General features: G+C 38.5%; 1 protein-coding gene across 1 annotated transcript in view; it reads left to right on the top strand.

Annotated features, from left to right (window-relative positions):
* NUP210L (nucleoporin 210 like) overlaps window positions 1-24,196 on the top strand; it is a 100,998-nt gene that overhangs the window by 36,615 nt on the left and 40,187 nt on the right. The window contains 10 exon segments of the mRNA XM_036015395.1: window positions 53-190; window positions 3,211-3,366; window positions 8,224-8,422; window positions 9,900-10,045; window positions 13,495-13,716; window positions 15,010-15,183; window positions 15,880-16,072; window positions 19,099-19,187; window positions 23,192-23,296; window positions 23,860-23,961. Of these exon segments, the coding sequence (XP_035871288.1) occupies window positions 53-190; window positions 3,211-3,366; window positions 8,224-8,422; window positions 9,900-10,045; window positions 13,495-13,716; window positions 15,010-15,183; window positions 15,880-16,072; window positions 19,099-19,187; window positions 23,192-23,296; window positions 23,860-23,961 (1,524 nt within the window).

The raw sequence follows: 24,196 nt of genomic DNA, 5'->3' as shown, positions 1-24,196 counted from the left end.
AAGAACAGTTCTCATAAAATTTATTTTGCTCCCTTTTTTTCTGGTCCTCTAGAATAAAGATATTCAGCCTATAAAATTTTCAATTGTACATCAGCAAGAAGTGAAGATTTATTTTCCTATCAAGCTTACACCCAACTTTCTGGCATTTCCTCATCATCCTATGGGAATATTATATCGTTATAAAGTAAAGGTATGTTATCCTATAATATGAGAATTCACAAGAAGATAAGTCAGTTTCTCTGATCACTTAATTTATTGATGTTTGGCTAATTTAAAATTTTATTTCCCCCTAGTCCTTATATTGGGTTGGCCAAAAGGTCATTTAGTTTTTTGAGTAAAAGACACATTTTTCATTTTACCAATAACTTTATTGATTTATATGTTTTGAGTATGTTGGCTATCTCCCACATGGGGCTTTTTCTTGTTTATTTTTTCCCTTTTGTTATTGTTTTTTTTAACTTAATAGAATGTCTTTAAAATTCATCCATGTTGTGTTATGTGTTAAATTTCCTTCCTTATTTTTAATATATTTTATTGATTTTGCTATTACAGTTGTCCCATTTTTTTCTCTCCTATATTTCATTCTGCCCTATACCTTCTCTCACACCATCATTCCCCCACCTTAGTTCATGTCCATGGGTCATTCATATAAGTTCTTTGGCTTCTCCATTTCCCATACTATTCTTAACCTCCCCTTGTCTGTTTTGTACCTACCATTTATGTTTCTTATTCCCTGTACTTTTTTCCCAATTCCCCCCCCCTACACTGATAATCTTCCATGTGATCTCTAGTTCTGTGAATCTGTTCTTGTTCTAGTTGTTTGCTTAGCTCATTTCTCTCTTTTTTTTTAGGTTCAGTTGTTGATAGTTGTAAGTTTGGTTTCATTTTACTATTCATATTTTTGATCATCTTCTTTTTCTTAGATAATCCTTTAACATTTCATATAATAAGAGCTTGGTGATGATGAACTCCTTTAACTTGACCTTATCTGTGAAGCACTTTAGCTGCCCTTCCATTCTAAATGAGAACTTTGCTGGATAGAGTAATCTTGGATGTAGGTCCTTGCCTTTCATGACTTCGAATACTTCTTTCCAGTCCCTTCTTGCCTGTAAAGTTTCTTTTTAGAAATCAGCTGACAGTCTGATGGGAACTCCTTTGTAAGTAACTGTCTCCTTCTCTCTTGCTGCTTTTAAGATACTCTCCTTATCTTTAATCTTGGTTAATGTAATTATGATGTGCCTTGGTGTGTTTCTTCTTGAGTCCAACTTCTTTGGAACTCTCTGAGCTTCCTGGACTTGTATGTCTATTTCCTTTGCCAGATTGGGGAAGTTCTTCTTCATTATTCTCTCAAATAAGTTTTCCATTTATTTCTCCTCCTTTACTCCTTCTGGCACCCCTATGATTCAGATGTTGGAACGTTTAAAGTTATCCCAGAGATTCCTAAGCCTCTCCTCATTTTTTTGAATTCTTGTTTGTTCATTCTGTTCTGGCTGAATGTTTATTTTTTCCTTCTGCTCCAAATCTTTGATTTGAGTCCCAGTTTCCTTCCCTATACTGTTGGTTCCCTTTATTTCAGTTTGCATGGCCTTCACTTTTTCTCTATTTTGTGACCATACTCAACCCTTTCTGTGAGCATCCTAATTACCAGTGTTTTGAATTCTGCATCTGATAGGTTGGCTATCTCCCCATCACTTAGTTGTATTTTTTCTGGTGCTTTGATCTGTTCTTTCATTCGGGCCGTATTTTTTTGGCTGAGGGTGCCTGTTACATAGTAAGGGATAGAGCCTTAGAAATTCACCAGGGTGGGGCAATCCTCATCACTGTGTTGTAGCACTGTATGTGGGGGAGAGGTCTGAGAGGGAACAAGGCCAGCTTTCAGTCACTTTCTCAGCTACCCACAAGCAAATTGTACCCTTCTGGTGCTTATTCCCGGGTGGGTGGGTTTGTGTATATTTGAGGACCCTGTGGATCTCTCCAATGAACTCTCCTGTGAGGCTGGAAGTTTCTCCTGCAGCTGCAACCCCCACAGATTTTTTCAGTCAGAAGTTTTGAGGCTTTATTTTCCCTCACTGGAACCCTGGGTTGATTGACCCGTCTCACTCTCTAGTTGTTCCTCCTCGTTTATCCACGCACAAATGTGGAACTATTGGGTTTGCCAGCAGTTACGTTGCCCACCCTGGTCCTCCAGCCACAGGCTTGCTTCAAGTCCTCTCCAGTCTGGCTGCCCATCTCCACCCCTCCTACCAGTCTAGATCAATGTTTCTTCTTTAACTCCTTGTTTGTTGGACTTCCTTACAGTTTTATTTTCTGGCAGTTCTGGTTGTTTTTTGTTTTTAAATTTGTTGTTGTCCTTCTTTTGGTTGTTTGAGGAGGCAAAGTGTATCTACTTATGTCTGCATCTTGGCTGGAAGTCCCCAAATTTTCTAACATTGATTGTTATCAATTAATGTCTCAATTTGCTCACTATCAACTTCAACTGGTCTGCTCAACCATGGAGCATCATCCAGTGAAAAATCTCCAGCACAGAACTTCACAAACTACTTTTGACACATTCAATCGGTCACAGCACCTTCTCCATATATTACATAAATCTTTTTTTTGCATTTCAGTTGCATTTTTACCTTTCTTGAAATAATAAAGCATAATATGCTGAAAATGTTGCTTATTTTCTTCCATCTTCAATATTAAGTGGCTACACAAAAATTGAGCAATTTTGGTAAGTTTTTTTAATGTACACTAATATAACAGCTGTCACAATACAATCTAACAAAATAGTTTCAAATGAAGTTAAAGACAACTAAGCACTACTAGAGTCATTGTACAGAAAAAAACAAATGAACTCTTTGGCCAACTCAATAGTATAACCCAGCTTTTGGTAACAACCAGATCATGCTCTTGAATACTGTCATCCTGACAAGACTCAGTATACTTTCTGCCTTCTATTTATCCTTTCCTTGTAAGTTTTATAAAGTTTTGTTAAGCTTCCTTATACCCTTTTTTGACATTTTGTGACACTGCCATTACATAATCTCCTTTCAGCATTTCCCTTTCTTTTTTTACTATAGCATCACAGTTTCTTTATGTGTCCAGGAATAATTAATTATATATTTTTAGTATTTCTTAAACTTTATTTTACTAGATTTTACAGCTTCACTTAAATTACATTTTTCTCCTATAGTTAATTCAATATAAGTTGGCATTTTTTCACAGGTGGAGGGTGGCAGTGGCAACTTCACCTGGGCCTCTTCTAATGAAACAGTGGCCATGGTAACCACTAAAGGAGTGGTGACTGCAGGTCAGGTCTGGGGCAACAGCACTGTATTGGCCCGAGATGTACAAAATCTCTTTCGATATGGAGAAATTAAGGTAAACAATTATCCAGAAAACCTTCTTATCATCCCTGAGACACTGCTGTCTAATTTCTTTTTTCTTTCTCTCTTTTTTTTTTTTTTACTTTTTCTGCTGTCTAAATTAAGAATACAGTAACACATTTAAATTTCTTTCTAGTCCAAATTGGCTTTTTTAAAAGTGATGATCAAATTCAATCTGGAAGTACATATTCCTTAAGCATTCTTGTCCTAGATTGAATCCTACTACATTTAATAGCCAGTTATTTAATGTCTATGTTTGTTTTCTCCACTCTAAAATGGAGATAATGATAGTATCACATCAAAGGATTACTGTCAGAATTAAATGAGAAGAGCCCTCGCTGATGTGACTCAGTGGATTGAGTGCCGGGCTGTGAACCAAAGAGTCACCCGTACGTTTCCCAGTAAAGGCAAGTGCCTGGGTTATGGGCCAGGTCCCCAGTAGGGGGCACATGAGAGGCAACCACACATTGATGTTTCTCCCCTTCCTTTCTCTTCTCTCTAAAGATAAATAAATAAAATGTTTTTTAAATGAGATGATGTTTACCCTAATGCTTCAGATATATTTATAACTTAATGTTACTTATTTTTATTGTTGTATTATGTTATCATATATATAACTTTCATAGTGTCATGTTTTGTGCATTATACACATATAATGCACATTTTTTGCCCAAATATTTGAGGGAAAAATAATGGTGTGCATTATATATGGGTATAATGATTACATACCATGGATTAATAATGGGGGTATAATGGGGATATCCTGTGTATAATGCACACAAAAATGTGGGTGCACATTACACATGACAAAATACAATAACTTTATCTCTAGTTCCTTTTTTTTTACTTTTTTATCCTCTCCTGAAGACATGCTTAGAAGGGAAGAGAGGGAGAGAAAAATCGATTGGTTGCCTCTTGCACACATCCCAACTGGGGACTGCACCTGCGATCCTGACTGGGAATCCAACCCACAACCTTTTGGTTTATGGGTTGATGCTCCAACCAACTGGGCCACACTAGCCAGGGTTCTAGTTTCATATTTTTGTTTGTCAGTCTTGTTTCTAAAAGATTGAAAAGTCTTTTTTACTGTATTATATATAGCTATTTTTCTGGTTTTTCTCACACTTTTAATATATGTTAGTGTATGTTGCTGTTCCTTGCAGTATTTAGCATTTTGTTATCATTCAAATATTTATTGAGTACCCTTGGACACTTAAACCATGCTAGGTATCATAAGACCTGCAAAGACACATATCCCTACTTTAAGAATCTAAAGCCTAACTAGGAAGATTTATTTACATGGAAAGTTAAATGACATTTTAAGAAAATGATATATGAGGTATTTTACCTGTAAAAAATTAGACTCAATAGTTACTTGAATTATAAAATAAAAATATTATTGGTTTATAAAAGAAAAATCCCTATAGATGTGACCATTTGGAGACTGTCATGAAGAGGTGGGGACTTGAACAAGACTTCGAATGATGGATCTAACCTAATGCTTGAGAGTCAAACTCAACTGGCTGCCTTTTGGTAAATAAAGTTTTACCAGAACACAAACACTTTCATTCATTTACATATCATTTATAGCTGCTTTCAAGCCACAACTACAGAGTGGGTAGTTGCCATGGAGACCCTGTGGCCTCCAAAGCTCAAAATACTTGCTATCTAGCCCTTTACAGAAAATATTTGCTAGTGATGGCTGGTGTGGCTCAGTGGACTGAGTGCCGGACTGAGAACCAAAGGGTTGCTGATTCAAGTCCCAGTCTAGGGCACATGCCTGAGTTTTGTGGGCCAGATTCCCAGTAGGGGGTGCACAAGAGGCAATCACACATTGATGTTTCTCTCCCTCTCTTTCTCCTTCCCTTTCCCTCTCTAAAAATAAATAAATAAAATATTTTTAAAAAAGAAAAGAAACCATTTGCTGACCCCTGCTATAGACAGTGGGAAATCAACACAGATTTTTTTAGACTTTATTTATTTATTTTTAGACAGAGGGAAAGGGAGAGAGAAAGGGGGGAAGAAACATCAATGTGTGGTTGCGTTTCATGCACCCCCAACTGGGGACCTGGCCTGCAACCTAGGCATGTGCCCTGGCTAGGAATTGAACCTGTGACCCTTTGGTTCACAGGCCAGTGCTCAATCCACTGAGCCACACCAGCAAGGGCAACACAGATTTTTAATAAGGCCAATAGTATGGTAAAACCTGTGTTTGGAAAGATATGTAATTATTTTTATAGTTAGATAATAACAACTATATTTTAAAAGGAACAAAAGATAGTTGCTGGTGCTATATACTAGTAGAGTAGAATGGACTAAAGGAAAAAAGTGAAGGCAAAGCGTCCAGTTAAGCCTGACCTAATGAAATTAAGGGTTATTTTAGAGATAGCCTTAGCCAAATTTGACACTCAGTGGGGTGGAGAAAAGTGAAAAATTTAAAGACACAGAGGCTTCCAGCTTTGGCAACTAAGTGGATAGAAACACAAGAAAAGGGGGAAAAAAGGGGGAAGGTGATGAATTCAGTTTTGGATACATTAGTGTGATACACCAATGGAGCAACCACAAAACAGGGTAAGCAATGGCAGGGTAGCTCCATTGGTTAGAGCGTCCTCCCAATATGCTAAGGTTGTGGGTTTGATCCCCAGTTAGGGCACATAGAAGAATCAGCCAATGAATGCATAAAGAAGTAAAACAACAAACTGATGTTTCTCTCTGTCTGTCTCCTCCCCACTTTGTCTAGGTCTCTAAAATCAATAAATAAACTTTTAAAAAATAATAACAGGAAATAGGGGTCTGAAAAACAACTGAAAAATTAGGGCTAGAGATAAATATTTGGAGTTATCAGCAAATGGTTGGTTATTGAAGTTCTGGAACTAGATAAGATTTCCCAGGAAAGGCATATAGAATCAGAATATGTGTTACTTTAAGAGACATAGGCAGAATAAGAGGAACTAGCAGAAGAAACATAGAAAGTGACCAAAGAAGACTGGGCTGCAATGATAAGATACCAAAGGCTGGGTGGCTTATAACCAGCAGAAATCTCTTTCTTTTTTCCTTTAAATCCTCACCCATGCCCTGGCTGGTGTGGCTCAGTGGATTGAGTACTGGCCTGCAAACTGAAAGGTCACTGGTTTGATTTCCAGTCAGGGCACATGCCTGGGTTGCAGGCTGGATCCCCAGCTGGAGACATTCCAGAAGCAACTGATCCATATTTCTCTTGCACATCAGTCTTTCTCTCTCTCTCTCTCGTCTTCCCCTTCCCCTCACTCTAAAAATAAGTAAATAAAATTTTAAAAATTTAAATCCTTACCTGAGGGTATATTTACCAATTCCAGAGAGAGACGAAGGGAGGGAGAGACAGAGGGAGAGAATCAGTGTGAAAGAGAAGCATTGACCAGCTGCCACCCATATGCTCCCCAATCAAGGACCAAACCCACAGCATAGGCAGGTGCCCTGACCAAGAATTAAACCTGCAACGTTTTGGTTTACAGCACAGGTAGCAAACACAAGTCCTGTGGACCAAATCCGGCCCTCCACCTTGTTTTATCCAGCCTGGCACCTTGTTTCTACCCGGTGGCATCGCTGAGCTCCTTGCCCCTAGTTAAGGAGTAGCTCCATTTATATAGTCCTACAATTACATTTGGCCCTTTGAAGGCAACCGTGAGGCTGATGTGGCCCCCGGTGAAAATGAGTTTGACACCCCTGGTTTATAGGATGATGCTCCAACCAACTGAGCCACACTGGCCAGGGCCAACAGGAAGTTCTCACAGTTTTGCAGTCTGGGAAGCCCAGAATCAAGGCACCAGCAGATAGTGCCTGATGAAGGAAAGCTTTCTGGTTCATAGAAGGTTGTGTTTTTGCTGTAAACTTACCTGGCAGAAGGGACTAGGGACCTCTGTGGGGTCTCTTATATAAGAACATGCATCTCATTAATAAGGCCTTGTCCCCTCCCAAAAGCCTCACCTCCTACTATCGTCAATTTGGGGATTGGGATTTCAACACATGAATTGTGGGAGGAACATAAGCAATCTATAGCAAAATCAAAATAAAAAATATTTTTTAAAAGATACCAAGAAAGAGGAATATCTCTATATCAGAGGTCAGCAAACTTTTTCTGTAAAGGGCCATATGGTAAATATCTTAGTATTTTGTAGGCCACATACAGTCTCTATCCACCAAAGTGTCGCAGGTTTGATTCCCAGTCAGGGCACATGCCTGGGTTGCAGGCCACGGCCCCCAGCAACCGCACATTGATGTGTGTCTCTTTCCCTCTCTTTCTCCCTCCCTTCCCTCTCTAAAAACAAATAAATAAAATCTCTTTAAAATAAAGATTTTATTTATTTATTTTTAGAGAGAAGGGAAGGGAGGGAAAGAAACATTAATTTACGAGAGACATATCAATCAGTTGCCTCTCACACACCCGAAGCTGCGGACCTGGCTCGCAACCCAGGCATGTACCCTGACTGGGAATTGAACTGGCCACCCTTTGGTTTGCAGGCACTCAATCCACTGAGCCACAGCAGCCAGGGTTATATATTCTTATTGCTATTGTTGTTTCATCTTACAACCCTTTAAAAATGTAAAAACCATTTTTAGCTTACAAAAGCTAAGAAAATTGCCATAATTTGCCAGAACCCACTGTATGATGTTAGATGCTTTAGAGAGATCAATTGATCAAGGAATGAAATGAGTCACATGTTCAGCACCTACTGCACACACATGTATATCTTAAATAGTATTTTATACAAACCATATACATGAACATATATGTATGTATTTAAATATTGATGGAATGCTTTCTTCTAAGACTTTTCTAATATACCTTTATTGAAAGATGAATTTTCCCCTCTAGATATATGTCTTGAAACTGAACAAAATGGAACTGTTACCATTTCATGCTGATGTGGAGATTGGCCAGCTCATAGAAATCCCCATTGCTATGTATCACATAAATGAGGAGACCAAAGAGGCCATCCCGTTCACGGACTGCTCTCATTTATCCTTGGATCTCAACATGGACAAGAAAGGAGTCTTTACTCCTCTCAAAGAAGGTAAGTATAGGCTGTTTATTTTCTCTTTTCTTTGTCTTTGAATTAAAGGACAAATCATCAGTTCAGAAACTACAAGTTATAGTCTAAATTCACACATTACCTTTTCTTTACAGAGATTTTATTTATCCTGTCAACTGCCTTGTGATCAGTGTTATAATGTAGTGTAGAAAGAAACAGGCGCAGAGATTGAATAACATGTCCTGGGCTCATTGTGGCCAGACAGTATCAGTTTTTAGTTCATATTAAGGTCTTCTGTTTTTAGCTTCAAGTTCTTTTCCTTTTTTTTCTTTAATATATATATCATTCCTCTTCTAAGAGTAATGGAGTTCCCTTTAATGTATGAACATATGTATATGTGTATATTAAATTTATTCAAAAAGCAAATAACATTGTATTTCTCTAATAAAGATATGAATAAGTTATTCATGAAGGCAACATCATTTTCTGTTATTGAACTTCATGTTTAATCCTGATCACCATTTTTTTTCATCAATACAATGATAGTAGTAGCATCTGGCATTTACTTAGCATTTACTGTTTCCTAGGCATTTTTCTGAATACTTTCGTATATGAGCTCATTTAATGCTCACAGTACATCTGTATGATTGCCATCAACTTGGACTTCTCCCTTGCCCTTACTAGTTAGGATATAGTATCACTCATATCTCTCTCCTCTCCTCTATTCTCAAGTTATCTCTCCTAATTTTTAGACCCTCATTATCTCTCAGCTGGAGTATAACAATGTCCTCCTAACTATTTTTATTTTTGACTGTGATAATCATGGCTATCAGATGGATCTTCATGAAACTTAACTTCGATATTACTTCTCCTGTTCAAAAATTTTGAGAGGTTTTCATTGCCAGTGGAATAGGGCTGGAATCCTTTTAATGTCGTATTCAGGGTCCTCTTCCACGTAAAGTGACCTGCTTTTCATAAGTATATATTTTGGCTTCATATATGGCTCTAGCTAAACCAACCACTTCCGTTTGAATTTCCCATATATCTCTCCTATGTATTCATTTGTGTCACATTTATATTTCTTTGTTCATTCATTTGTCAGCTTGAGAACTCTTCTACATATCTAAACTTTCCTTGATCTCTCCAGCTAGAAATAACCTTGCTGTTTTTTAGGCTTTTATAATGCTTATAATTTTCTACTAATACTTTAATTTGCATAAATGTGTACTTTCCTCTTCTAAGCTATATATATATAAGCTGTATAACTTGAGGTTAGGATCTTTGTTCAAATTTGTATCCTCACTGTGCATAGAACTGTGGCTTATGTGATAAATACCTGTTAATGGTAGGAACATATTTTTATATCAGCTTGGTGCAAACAATTGGAGCCTAGTAGTTAGTGTGTGAGATCAAGATTTTTAAAAAATGTATTAATATTCTTTTATTTCTGTAGACTAATTTCCTTGGAAACTTACCGCTTATTTGATTTCCTGCTGAAGTCATGCTGTTTGATTTGCAGGTATTCAAAGGCCTGGGCCGAAGCACTGTTCCAGTACACACATAGCAGCCAAATCTGTGGGTCACACTCTGTTAACAGTGAGTGTGACTGAATATGAAGAGTACTTGGAAAGCAGTGCTACATTTGCTGCTTACGAACCCCTAAAGGTGAGCTATTTTATGGGAAGGAACTGGCTTATCTTTTCATGGACCTCCCCATGTCCACTCTGGGGCTTCCTAGCTATCTGTGATCTCTGTTAAAGATCCATGATATTTGTGTTCACCTTCCTGCACACTCCCCAGTTTGTAGATCTGCAGCACTCTCATCAAACCTGAGTATTAGGGAGTTTACCTCCTCGTTTTCTGCTACAGGAATATTTTTAAGTTGTATCAGCAAGTTTTAGATATTTCTCTTTCTTCTTTTTAATGAAGTATAAAATGTGCATAGTAAAATACATATAATACACTAATCTTAAGGTACTATTTAAATTTTTACATATGTACATATTGCTGAATAAGATATAAAATATTAGTATACTCTCTTTTGAAGAATTCTGAAATAAAACAATCTACCCTACAGAGAGAAGTCAGTCATCTCTTACCCTTTGTACTTACGGATTTTTAGTGCAACAGTTTTATTTTTGCCCCTAAGTATGGATGTACTATACACTTCAGCACTTGTCACTTCAGCACTTGTCAAACCCTGCACTCGTCGCATTTTGACGAGAAAAAGTGTTTCAGCACTCAGTGCTTGCTTAGTACTCATTGCACTTGCTAGAACTTGTGTGACACCACCCCACAAGAGAAAATGCTTCATCGTTTGGTATTTGTCGGTTTTGGCACTTGTCAGTAGTTCCAGAACAAATTAACGACAAGTACCTAGGTACCACTGTACCTCTGGTTCAGAACAAAAGTAGACAGAGCCTGGTATGCTTTCTACATATTTGATTCCTTCAGGAACTAAAATTGATGTCTATGAGTTCATGCTGTAGATACTGACAAATCCTAACTTAATGCTCTTGGCATAAGGAGGCACCCATAAGGAAAAAAATAACACTAATGAAAGAAGCAAGGTAAGTTAATTTTAAAAGGATAACTTGATCATTAAAATTTACATTTTAAATTGGCTTCATTGCACATTGTACATAAGTATTAAACATGTGAGTTGGGCATATTTCATTTGTTCTTGTAGTGAATCGCCTAGGTTTTTTCTTGCTTTCATCGTTATCCATAGCCTTATTTCATATTTGTTGTCCACAAATCACATTTCCACGGAATAAAAACTATCCTTAAAGGAAAGGAAGTAAGACAATGATTTTCTTTCTCCGCCTAGTGCTTTGGTTACACATAATTCTCTTTACCTGCTGAAAAAAAAATATGTTCTATCTTTGTTGTCAGTATTATGTTTCAGTACATGATATAGTTCCTAATTTGTCCTTTTACTATCATGCCATATCATTCAGTTGATCTGGTTAGTTTTGGACTGTATATTAGGAGGAAGGAATAATTTTTGTTGCACTTTCTCAGGGAGGCCTTCAGTGAAGCCTCTGCTTGTATCAGAGGCTGTGTGGCACGCTGCACTCTGCTCCTCGTGCCACTCGTACTCTTTACCTGCTTCAACCCTGTCTCTCCAAGACTGAGCGCCACTGTGAGACACAGCCATATTTTTTAATTTACTTTTAAGTCATAGTTAACATACAATATTATATTAATTTCAGGTATGAAATATAGTGATTAGACACTTTCTTTTTTTTTTAAAGATTTTATTTATTTATTTTTAGAGAGGGAAGGGAGGGAGAAAGAGAGAGAGAGAAACATCAATGTGCGGTTGCTGGGGGCCGTGGCCTGCAACCCAGGCATGTGCCCTGACTGGGAATTGAACCTGCAATGCTTTGGTTTGCAGCCCGTGCTCAATCCACTGAGCTACGCCAGCCAGGAGGTGATTAGACACTTTCATACAGGCAGGACCAATAAGGTCCAAAATAATGGCTTTTTAAAAATAAAGATTTGCCCTGGCTGGCATAGCTCAGTGGATTGAGCGCGGGCTGCGAACCAAAGTGTCGCAGTTCGATTCCCAGCCAGGGCACATGCCTGGGTTGCAGGCCACGGCCCCCAGCAACCGCACACTGATGTTTCTCTCTCTCTCTCTTTCTCCCTCCCTTCCCTCTCTGAAAATAAATAAATAAAATCTTTAAAAAAATAAATAAAGATTTTATTTACTTATTTTTAGGGGGGGAGGGAGAAAAAGAGGAAGAGAAACATCAATTGATTGCCTCTCGAACGCCCCCAGTGGACACCCCCAACCTGGGACCTGGCCTGCAACCCAGCCACATGCCCTGACCTGGAATCCAGCTGGCGAGCTTTCAGTTTGCAGGATGTCGCCCACCAGTGAGAGCTGGCTTTTTGTTACTGTACCACAGTGGGCCATCAATGAATACATGTTGAATTGAATTATATGTACCTTATTTAAGAGAAAACTGCCATTAGACATAAGAATGTTTAATTTCATTCATGTTCAATGATAAATATGACTAGTTCAGGAAAGAAACACTAAAGCATGGTTTGCTTACATCTTTAGAGTGATTGCTTCAACTCTATTTTATTTTGTGATTCAGTCACTCTTATAGACACTGTACCATACAAAAATAACCTACAGTTTGAGAATACTTCATTCTCCTAAAACCTGTTTCCTCATCTATAAATGGGATATAACTGCTCTGTATACTGGAATGAGTAATACCTATCTTGACTACCTTTTTTGTGAGAGATCTTTGAGAAATGGGATGTGTGTATAGTATATACATGTATTATTTTTATATTTTAAGGCAGAATTTCTTTGGTACTTTAGTAAAATGTCCATTTAAGCCCTGGCCAGGTGACTCAGTTGGTTGAAACATTGTCCTATACACCAAAAGGTTGTGGGTTCGATTCCTGGTCAGAGCACATATGGATGTTTCTCTCTCTCTCTCTGCCTTCCTCTCTAAAATCAGTTTAAAAAAAAAACATATCTTTGGGTGAGGATTTAGAAGAAAAATATTAAAAAATTCCATTTAAAATGCTTACTCAGTGTTTCTTTATTCAATACCTTTTATATACACAACGTTGTACGAAATCCCACTGCGGAATAGAAATTCTTTTTTAAAATTTGGATATAAGATACTTTCTTCTCTTAAGAAGTTTATATAACTTAAGAACATAACAAGAATTGTCAGACTTATACATATGAAGCATTTGACACATCTAAATAGCATTAGAATGTGAATAAGTATACGAATGAATCCTAGACAAAAATACTGTAAGAGTTTAAAGGATGCAGAAGTGGGTGTGGTCTGGAATAATTAAACATAACTTAATGGGTAGTGACACATGAGTTAGGCTTGAATGATAGGTAGGATCAAAATTAGTATGGAAAAAAACAAAAGAAAAATTTTTTAAATAAAAAAAAAGTTAGTACAGAGATCGAGAAGCATTCAAAGTGCAAGGCATGATGTATATGTTTCTTAGTTTGGGAAGTAAGTCTAATGTCATTTTCAGCAGAGTAGATAACCAGTTTTTCACTTTAGATAACTGTCGCATTCCCTAACCTATCAGGGTTTAATTTCTTTAAACGTCATCAGGCTGTAAACCCTGTTGAAGTGGCACTGGTGACATGGCAGTCTGTGAAAGAAGTGGTGTTTGAAGGGGGTCCTCGGCCATGGATCTTGGAGCCCTCCCATTTCTTTTCGGAGCTGAGCGTGGAGAAGACAGAGAAAATTGAAATAACACAAGTCTGGCCTCCAGCGAAGACAAAACAGAACCAGTATATCTACCGGGTCCGGTGCCTGGATTTAGGGGAACAAGTAAGAAAATGATATTTTTTCTAGCATTTCTTTTAGCAATACTAATTCCAACCTTTTGTACTTCAGCCATTCCTTTTCAGATTCTAATGGATTTAGTTTATGGACTAGATAGGATAATTCTAATTGTTGATTAAAGGATCTTTTTTTATATCTTACCATCCTTTAAATATACCCAAAGATTTTGGTTTGCTCACCTGAGGATTCTAATAGTTCACTAACTAAAAGGTTCAAGATCTTTTTGTAGTAATGAGCTTATTTCAATTATTTTGTCACTATGATTTATTTCCTTGTTGTCTAGACTGAAAAACATATGGTTTTCCACCTCCAAAGAATGTGAGGAAGGAAAACTTAGTGTTATCTATGATTAGCAATTTTGAAGAAGCAGGTCTGTGCTGATAAGAGTAATAAGTAGGTTGCCCTTTATGCATTGAATTAGTTTTGATTATTTTGAGAGGTAGCGATGGATCCATACACAGCGGTGCCCTGCTTCTGTCAAAACCGGTGGATTTTCTGTGCGGCTCATTTGGCTGGGCTTTGTGCTGCAACGTGCAAGTTCGCTGGCTCAGGGCACAGTCTGGGTTGTGGCTTCAGCCCCCCCAACGGGACACCTAGGAGAGTCAACATACTGATGTTTCTCTCACATCAGTGTTTGTCTCCCTCTCTTTCTCCCTCCCTTCTTCTCTCTAAGAATAAATGAATAAAAATCTTTAAAAAAATAGTAACGAAGGTTTACAGTTTGACTAGTATTGAGAATGCACTGTGTGGCTATGGAACACAGTCCAGCTACTCAGGCTAACAGGACTATCAGGTATGACTTTAACTTAAGAACTATGCTATAATCAACTGAGCTTCTTTTTAATATCTCCAGTGAACTTTATTGTATATATGGCTAGCTATTAGTAATTTCAGGCCTAATTACCCCATTTTGAAGCTAACTTCTCTTTGTTTCCACATTCTGTTATTCATTAGTATTGCTACCAGAGACAAGGTGAAACAGAAATTAGTTTTTCTACTCTTTACCAACTGGTAACAAAGGATTTGGTGGAGGAAAAAACTTAAGTAATTGGTCAGCTATATTTTCTTAATTTTCCTTTTGTTTTCAAATTTCCATAATACTCTTGTTTCTCTTAGCACCAATAATTAAGAACTATAATGTCTTTAAGGAATTTGCCTGATTATAATGTCCAAAGGGACTTTATACCAGGATTTGAATAACCCTAACACATTTAGATTGACACAACTGATGTCAAGCGTCTACCCACCATTTTCTCTTGCTCTGGTGTTTCCTTAAAGGTTCTGACATTTCAAGTTGGAAATCACCCAGGTGTCCTGAACCCTAGTCCAGCTGTAGAGGTTGTGCACGTGCGCTTCATATGTGCCCACCCCGCCAGCATGTCAGTAACCCCTGTGTATAAGGTGCCAGCTGGCGCCCAGCCGTGTCCTCTGCCCCAGCACAGCAAACAACTGGTAAGTGCAGTGTTTCCAGCTGACTTGCACTTTTGTCTTCCATGCTGTGGAGATAAATGGTCTGAATAATCTTTTGTCATATTAAAGTTAAGGGAACTGTTTTGTTATTCATTCTCTGGAAGTATCTGGGAAGACGTGGTTGAACTAAGCCAGAATTGGCCGTGCTGTGTGACACAGTGACTCTGCTCACAGTGCTTAGCTTGTAATTATTGGCAATAGACAATTGAGATCTCTCTAAACAACTTCCAAATAGTTTTGCCAATTTTCTTCCTTACCAAATCTTTTATTAGCATTATCAATAAGTAATAACATTTACTTCTACTCCAAGTCCACCATGAAGAATAATGATAAGCAATAACATACATAGTAGGTCAGCAACTGAGGAGAATGTTCTCATTCTTAGGAAAGGTATGTTGAAATATTTAGGGCAGCATGCCACGATTCCTGTGTAATTTCACAAAAACACACACAGACACACACAAGAAGGGTGAGAAAGTAGAGGGAGAGATAGAGGAAGCAAAGGGTGATTCCAGATGAAGTGTGTATCAGTATTCATTATCCATCCTTTCGACACATTTGGAGATTTGAACATTGTCAAAGAATGAAACTGGGACAAAACATAATCCCTCTAACTTCAGGGTTAGTTTACCACGCCTTGTAAGATATTGGTTTTTTTTTCTTTTTATTTTAACACAGATTCCTGTATCAAGCCTAAGGGACACAGTCCTGGAACTGGCAGTGTTTGATCAGCAGAGGAGAAAGTTTGATAATTTCAGTTCACTAATGCTGGAATGGAAATCTTCAAATGAAACACTAGCTCATTTTGAAAATTATAATTCAGTGGAGATAGTAGCAAAGGATGATGGCAGTGGGCAGACCCGATTACATGGTATTGTGAAAATTTATGGATGTTTTCACATATCTGCTAAGTGGTTCTGCATTAAGTATTTCCTTCTGGGTGATGGTTTGTTTCAGATTGTATCATATCTCACCTTTCATCTTTGATCTTTGGGGTTTTTTTTAAATATAAAGGTAAATTTCCTTGTTTGCCAAGCTAAGGTCTAGGGTCCAATATTTCTTACAAGAACATAAAATTAAATTAATTTTTAAGTATATTGATTGCCATTATTTGCATAATATTATGGAAATATTATTCATTTGTCAGCCAATATTTATTGAATGGCATATAAGACTGTGTGCTAGGCACTTGGAGATATACTTTGTAATGAAGCAGTCACAGCCTCTGCCTTCACAGGCTTACAGTCTAATTGGTGAAGCCAGACTTTAATCATTATATTTGTGTAAGTGTTCTGAAGGGCAAGTATGGGGTGCTTGAAGAGCTTATAACAGGAGAACCTAACTTAGTTTAGAACAGAAAAGGCTACCCTGCAAAAGTAGCATACATGCTGAGACCTGAAGGGATGTTGGAAAGAGAAAACAGAAAAACAGTGAGCTAAATAAGGTAAGTGAGACCGACTGACTTAAAGAGGGGAAAGAGTCACTAGATGAGGTTCTAAAAGGGCAACAAGACCTCACGTGCTGACTCTCATCAAGCCATTTGCTGATGTCCAGTGCACCAAGCAAGACACCTGGCCAAAGGCAGAGTCAAGGTGGGTGAGAACCACTCCAGGGCATGGATACCAGCAGATGTGATTCACTGCAGGCCATTAATGTAATAACTTACTTCAAGTCACTCCTGAAAGTGAAGAAGCCAGTGGTACTGTGGATGACTTTTAGGTTTCTGCCATGAGCATTTGGATGGATGGTGTAACTGTTCAATGGAACAAGAAACACCAGAGAAGGAGAAATAAGATTTAGTCTTTCCGTACCCCCAGGATCTTACATTCAGAACAAGTTTAAGAGTTTAGATACAGAACATGACAACATGATACTAATATGTAGCTAATACTATAACACTGTAATATGCATAGTATGATATGGTTAGTGTAAAAAGTGATAGAGAAGAAAAAGATGTCCCTTATATCTGACAACAGTCAATTACCAAATAGCATCAGTGTTATCTTGTTAATACTTTTTGGTTTCATCCCTTCCTCTCCATGGCTGGTGTCCTTATTGCCTCTGTCCTGCATCACCACAGTAGACTCCCAACTGATCTCATTGTATCTGTGCTACTCTCTAAACCATCTCCACACTACTGTTCAGAACGATCTTCCTACAGTACAAATCTGAATCTCTGTCTTAAAGTTCTTATTTTGGCTGCTGTTTACTGAGCTCTTCTGAAATGTTGGATATAGCAATTAAAAAGTTTATATGCTTTTTCTCATATAATCTTTATAACAACAATGAGAAACTAGCATTATTTTCCTGATTTTTTTAAGTTTACTTATTCACCAGACACATATTGCATTCTTACTATAACCTAGGCACAGTTTTGGGCCCTGAGATTATTACAGTAAATAGGTGAAGCAATAAGCTCTCTGACATCAAAGCCTATATTTGTGACCACTGACTATTCTGCCATCATTTTGTCTCCAGGTAATCCCTGTGTCTTTCAAGATAAAACCCCTATGTTGCAGTTTGACATACTGACTTGTGCCTACGTCTTCGGCTTCACCTCTCATCACAGCCCACATATACCCTACATTTTTCTTAGTCAACAACTTTAGATTCTTAACCACGACAAGGTTTGTCATACCCCTTTCTTTTGTACATGTTGTATGTTCTCTTTTCTTGCATCTTCACTGACTAAAATCTTCTAGTGACCTGCAAGTTTTCTGTCCTTCTATATTCTCAATGTAAGGAACACACACACACACACACACACACACACACACGCTGTGTGTCATACTCCTATAACAGCACTGACCACACTGGATTGCAGTGGTTGGTTTCCCTCTCAGTTGCTGTACTAAGCTACAGGTTTCTTTGAAGCAAAGGGTTACCAGTATGTTGTTTTCTTCTTCATCTCTGCATCCTAATTACCTGGCATACTACCTAGTATATAGTAGGCCCTCAATAAATCTTTGTTGAATGAATGAATGACTGAGTGGACGAAGCATCATGAGAAAGTGCTTCAAAGATTTAGGCACAATCATCATGGGTTGAGGATAAAGTAACTGACCTATGTAAAGTGGCAGATTCATGTTAGTAAAATTTTTTTTAAAAAATGGAAAACACCCTGGCTGGTGGGACTCAGTGGATTGAGTGCTGGTCTGCGACCTAAAGGGTCACTGGTTTGATTCCCAGTCAGGGCACATGCCTGGGTTGCAGGCCAGGTCCCCAATAGGGGGTGCACAAAGCAACCACACATTGATGTTTGTCTCCCTCTCTTTCTTTCTTCTTTCCTCTCTCTCTCTCTAAAAAAAAAAAAAAAAAAAAAAAAAAAAAAAAAAAAAAAAGGAAAACAAAGTAAAGCAGGGTCAGATTATAGAAGGCTTCAAAACTAGTGTAAGGAGTTTGAGTTGTTCTAATAAGGAATAGTTAGCCATTTTAAATTTTTGAGTAAGGAACTGACATGACATTTACATATACAAAACAGTTTAGAAGAGTAAAAGTTCCCAAAGGACTATCTCTTTATTTCTCACTTCCATTTTTAAATCAAACAAAAATGTCCTCATACATTGTTGTCAGCCTATTTTTGGACTCACAGACCATCAGAGCTGGAGAGACTTAGATTTGGCCTGGCCTAATCCTTCAGTTAGTAAAGGAATTGAGAAATTAAATGTTTGCTCAGGGTCACACAGGAGTATAGTGGCAGAGTCAACGCAGAAACTCATTGGTGGGTTTCTTTGAAGCAAAGGTTTCCTGATTCTTGTGTGTTTCCCTATGCGGTGTTTTTTCCTCCCTGCAATAAAACATTATTTGAAATAAATTAGGGTAGAATTTGGTTTTCTGGAGACACTTTGGTATTCTACATGTTATTGTCTCACAGGGTATTTGTCTGCATGTCCCTAGGTCATCAGATCCTTAAAGTACATCAGATAAAAGGGACTGTACTCATTCAAGTCAGTTTTGTGGGCTATTCAGAGAAGGAAAGTCAAGAGGTAAGTAGAGATTGTTATGTAAGAAATACAACATTTCCTGTTTCTCTGGGGGCGGGGGGGTCCCCAGCCCTGGGTGGTGGCTGCTGCTGGGCTTAGGCTTCCTGTCGGGGGAGGGCAAGGCCACGTGGACAGTGCCCCAGCACTCCTTATGCCACTGCCCTCTGGCCATCACCACACTGTTGTCTGCATCTGTGGGTTATGCATACATGTTCTTTGGCTAATCCCTTCACTTCCTTTCATGCACACCCTGCCCCCCCTTCTCTGACAGCTGTCATTCTGTTCCATGTGTCCATGCCTCTGTTCTATTTTGTTTGTCAGTGTACTTTGTACATTAGATTCCCCATGTAAGTGAGATCATATGGTATTTGTCTTTTTCTGACTGTTACCTAACGTGGTACTGTATATAATGGAATGAGTGTAACAACTCAACTCTTTGGATCGATCTTTTTGATTTTGTAGTAAGATTTTTTTTAAAAATTAGTGTAATAGCTTTTTCTGAGATTTTGAACAGAACTCTTACATTTTCCCTCTGATGAAGTGTTCGACTCTAGCCATGGGGTGGGGTGTGTGGGTCACTTGATGTGATCAAAGGATGAAGACAAGATTTTGACAAAATATGAAATGGAGATTAATTACATTACATTTCACACATTAAACTAAATAAAAATGTCACAGGTAAAAAAATTTTTGGGATGAGAAATGACCTTTTATTTTGCAGGAAAACATCCTGTCCCATCTTGGAAAACTTTTAAAAATATATTTTATTGATTATGTTATTGCAGTTGTCCCATTTTTTTCTCCTCTTTATTCCTTTCTTCCCTGCAGCCCCGCCCCCATCAGCATTCCCCACGTTAGTTCATGTCCATGGGCTGTACATATAAGTTCCCTGGCTTCTCCATTTCCTATAGTATTCTTAACCTCCCCCTGTCTGTTTTGTACCTACCAGTTGTGCTTCTTAATCCCTGTACCTTTTCCCCCATCCTCCCCCTTCCTGCTCTCAGCTGATAACCCTCCATGTGATCTCCATTTCTGTGGTTCTCTTCCTGTTCTAGTTGTTTGCTTAGTTTGTTTTTATTTTTTTTAGATTCAGTTGTTGATAGTTGTGAGTTTGTCATCATTTTAATGTTCATAGTTTTGATATTCTTTTTCTTAAATAAGTCCCTTTAGCATTTCATGTAATAATGGCTTGGTGGCCCTGGCTGGTGTAGCTCAATGGATTGAGCGTGTGCTGCGAACCAAAGGGTCGCAGGTTTGATTCCCAGTCAGGGCACATGCCTGGGTTGCGGGCTAGGTCCCCAGTAGAGGGCATGTGAAAGGCAACCACACATTGATGTTTCTCTCCCTCTCTTTCTGCCTCCCTTCCTCCCTCTCTAAAAATACATAAATAAAATCTTAAAAAAATAATAATAATGGCTTGGTGATGATGACCTCTTTTACTTTTACCTTGTCTGGGAAGCACTTTATCTGCCCTTCCATTTTAAATGATAACTTTACTGGATAGAGTAATCTTGTCTGTAGGTCCTTGGTTTTCCTCACTGAATACTTCTTGCCAGTCCCTTCTTGCCTGCAAAGTTTCTTTTGAGACATCGGCTGATAGTCATGGGAACTCCTTTGTAGGTAACTCTGCTTTTCTCTTGTTGCTTTTAAGCTTCTATCTTTAACCTTTGGCATTTTAATTATGATGTGTCTTGGTGTGGTCCTCTTTGTGGCCAACTTGTTTCGGACTCCCTGTGATTCCTGGACTTGTAAATCTATTTCCTTCACCAAAGTAGGGAAGTTTGTTGGTGTTGTTGTTGTTTTCATTATTTTTTCAAATAAGTTTTCAATTTCTTGCTCTTCCTCTTCTCCTTCTGGCATCCCTATGATTCTGATGTTGGCACTTTTGGAGATGTCCCGGAGTCTTCTTTTACTCTGCTCATTTTTTTGAATTCTTGTTTCTTTGTTGTGTTCCGGTTGAATGTTTATTTCTTCCTTATGTTCCAAATCATTGATCTGAATCCTGGCTCCCTTCCCCTCGCTATTGGTTCCCTGTGAATTTTTCTTTGTTTCACTTACTATAGATTTCATTTCTTCCTTTATGTTTTTGCCATACTCAGTGATATCTCTGAGCATCCTCATCACCAGTGTTTTGAACTCTGCATCTGATAAGACTGTCTATCTCCATTTTGCTTAGTTGTTTTTCTAGGGTTTTCTTCTGTTCTTTCATTTGGGCCATATTTCTTTGTCCCGATCTTGGCAGTCTCCCTGTGTTTGTTTCTGTGCATTAGGCAGAGCTGCTTTGACTCCCTGTCTTAGCACACCAATTAAGTTGTAAGGCATGGAGCCTTAGGAATTTGCCAGGCTGGGGCAACCTGCTTTGTTTTGTGGTGCTGTGTGTGTGTTTGGGGGGTGGGTGTCAGAGAGGGGACAATGCCACTGCCTGGCCTCTGGAGTCTTGCCCTGCACTTCCCCCATTTCCAGTCACTTTACCCACTTCCTCTGTGTGCCTGGCACCCTTCTAGCTTCTGCCCTGGTGATGATTCCCAGAGTGGGTGGGGATTTTGAACATTCTAGGACCATGTGGGCCCTTTAAACAGACTCTCCTGAGAAACTGGCAGATTCTTCTGCTGCCCCAACTGCCCCTGTTTTTACAGCTAGAAGTTATGAGGCTTTATCTTCCCAGTGCTGGAACCCTGGGCCACGTGGTTTGGCCCAGGGTTGGGATCGCTCACTCCCAAGACATCCTTCCCAATTTTTATCCACCATGTGTGAATTATTCACATTATTCACATGGGACCACCTGTTCTGATGCCACTGCCATCTCTCCACATCGTACCATGTCCTCTCTGCCCTGGCTCCTTGTCTCTGCCCTGGCTCCTTGTCTCTGCCCGTCCTGTCCTTCTGGATGAATATGGCTTCTTTAAATCTTTGGTGGTCAGGCTTCCAACCAGTTTGATTTTCTAGCAGTTCTGGGTGTTTTTTGTTTTGACGTTAGTTGTGATTCTTCTTGTGGTTGTGCAAGGAGACAAAGCATGTCTGCTTATGCCTCCATCTTGACCAGAAGTCTAATCAGTGATTTTTTAAGCTTTTCCTTTTTCTTAAACCTGCAGTCCTTCTCAAAATTGGGCATTTAATTCATCTTTGAACTGGTCATACCCACAGTTGCTAACTTAGTAAGTACTTTTCTTTGCAGAAGCCCCTCTCAATGAGCAATATGCCTCCTTTATTATAAAATCTTTCTTTTTAAAAAAGATTTTATTTATCTATTTTTAGAGAGGGGAAGGGAGGGAGAGACATATCAATGTGTGAGAGATACATCAGTTGGTCACTTCTCACACACCCCCAACTGGGGACCCATCCTGCATCCTAGGCATGTGCCCTGACTGGGAAGCAAACCAGCAACCTTTCGGTTGGCAGGCTAGCACTCAACCACTGAGCCGCACAAGCCACGGCTAAAATCTTTCTTAATAATGCATTAGAAGTTGTTTTGTAGATTAATAAAACTGCATTCCTGTTTTCATTTTCCTTTATTCAAATCTAGTAAGGGCTTTCCCTAGTTTTCTGGTAACTAGATGAAAAAAAATTATGTACTTTATCTTTACACTTTTTAAAGTATTTTAGATATTCTTAAACTATGAACCTTCTTAACATCACTGTCTTGCCAGGTCCCCAACTTTGTACTTTGACTGATTCTGGCCCTTCTTGGCCTCCCCCATGTGGAACATGCTGTAAACTGACAGTTGCAGAATTATGGAGTGTTTTTACACGATCTTTTGCTAATGCAATTAGCATCATGTTTTGCATGTATGACAATGAATCCTTTGATCATAAAATTATATATATATAAATTAACTGAAATTTAAGGCTCTTCTTTAAAAGTTGTTCATAAGTGATGTAAACCTGGCAACTGTGCACCTCTGTGGTTCTGTTATCTTTGGCACTTGAACGAATAGTAGAATCTTTTCCCACTGAGTTGAAGAATTAAAAGTTTGTATTCACCTTTGTGGTTCTTATTACGTTTCTAGGAACTTTTCAACTTGCCCATATCTGCAGCTGTGGAGTTGCTCCTGGTGGATGATGTAACTGTGTTGCCTGAGAATGCTACAATCTATAACCACCCTGATGTGAAGGTAGAAGCTGTATGGGTCTAGTTCAATGGAATCATATTGGACAGGAGAGTACTAGGTCATTAAAATTAATATTATAACAATAGGAAATCTAACATATGTGTTTATTTTTACTTTATTTATTTTTTCAAAAAAGATTTTTTAATTTATTTTTAGAGAGAAGGGAAGGGAAAGAGAAAAAGAGGGAGAGAAACATCAATGTGTGGTTGCCTCTCCCGCAACCCAGGCATGTGCCCTGACTGGGAATTGAACCAGCGGGAATTGAACCAGCGACCCTTTGGTTCTCAGGCCAGCACTCAATCCACTGAGCCACACTAGCCAGAGGGGTTATTGTTTTGAGGGAGAGGGAGAGAGCAAGAGAGAGAGGGAGAGGAAGGGAGGGAGGGAGGGAGGGAGAGATACAATGTACTTAGGTATTATACTTTAATAATCATATTTTGCTTTTAGTCCATTTTCCTTAATCTTTTAATCATGTACTCTGGTTTCTTAAGTGGGTAAAAGTTATTTTCTTTGAATTATTTATAAACCAAAGGGAATGGAATGTTGTTTATCTGATTTTTCCGTAGGAAATATTTAGCCTTGTGGAAGGGTCTGGTTATTTTTTAGTCAACAGTAGTGAACAGGACACTGTCACCATCACTTACATGGAAGCAGAGAGCTCTGTGCAGGTGAGTTCTAGAGACATTCCCAGGCTGACGGCCTCGAGTCAGAGCCATTCTTAGGTGAACAATTGGGAAAATTCCATTGTGTGTTTCAAACTACTTACAAAAGTAACATTTGTTTTTTTTTTAAACCTATATAGATTTTTCAACCAAAAACGTGGGTTTTTTTGTTTCGTTTTATTTTTGTAACTAGCTGTAATCCTGGGCAATTGTTGGTTTTGGTGGAGCTGAGACAGCATAA

Source organism: Phyllostomus discolor, chromosome 14 (assembly GCF_004126475.2).
Source record: "Phyllostomus discolor isolate MPI-MPIP mPhyDis1 chromosome 14, mPhyDis1.pri.v3, whole genome shotgun sequence".
In the NCBI taxonomy this organism is placed as follows: Eukaryota; Metazoa; Chordata; class Mammalia; order Chiroptera; family Phyllostomidae; genus Phyllostomus; species Phyllostomus discolor.
The sequence above is the reverse complement of the archived record's forward strand: the minus strand, read 5'-3'. Positions and strand labels throughout refer to the sequence as shown.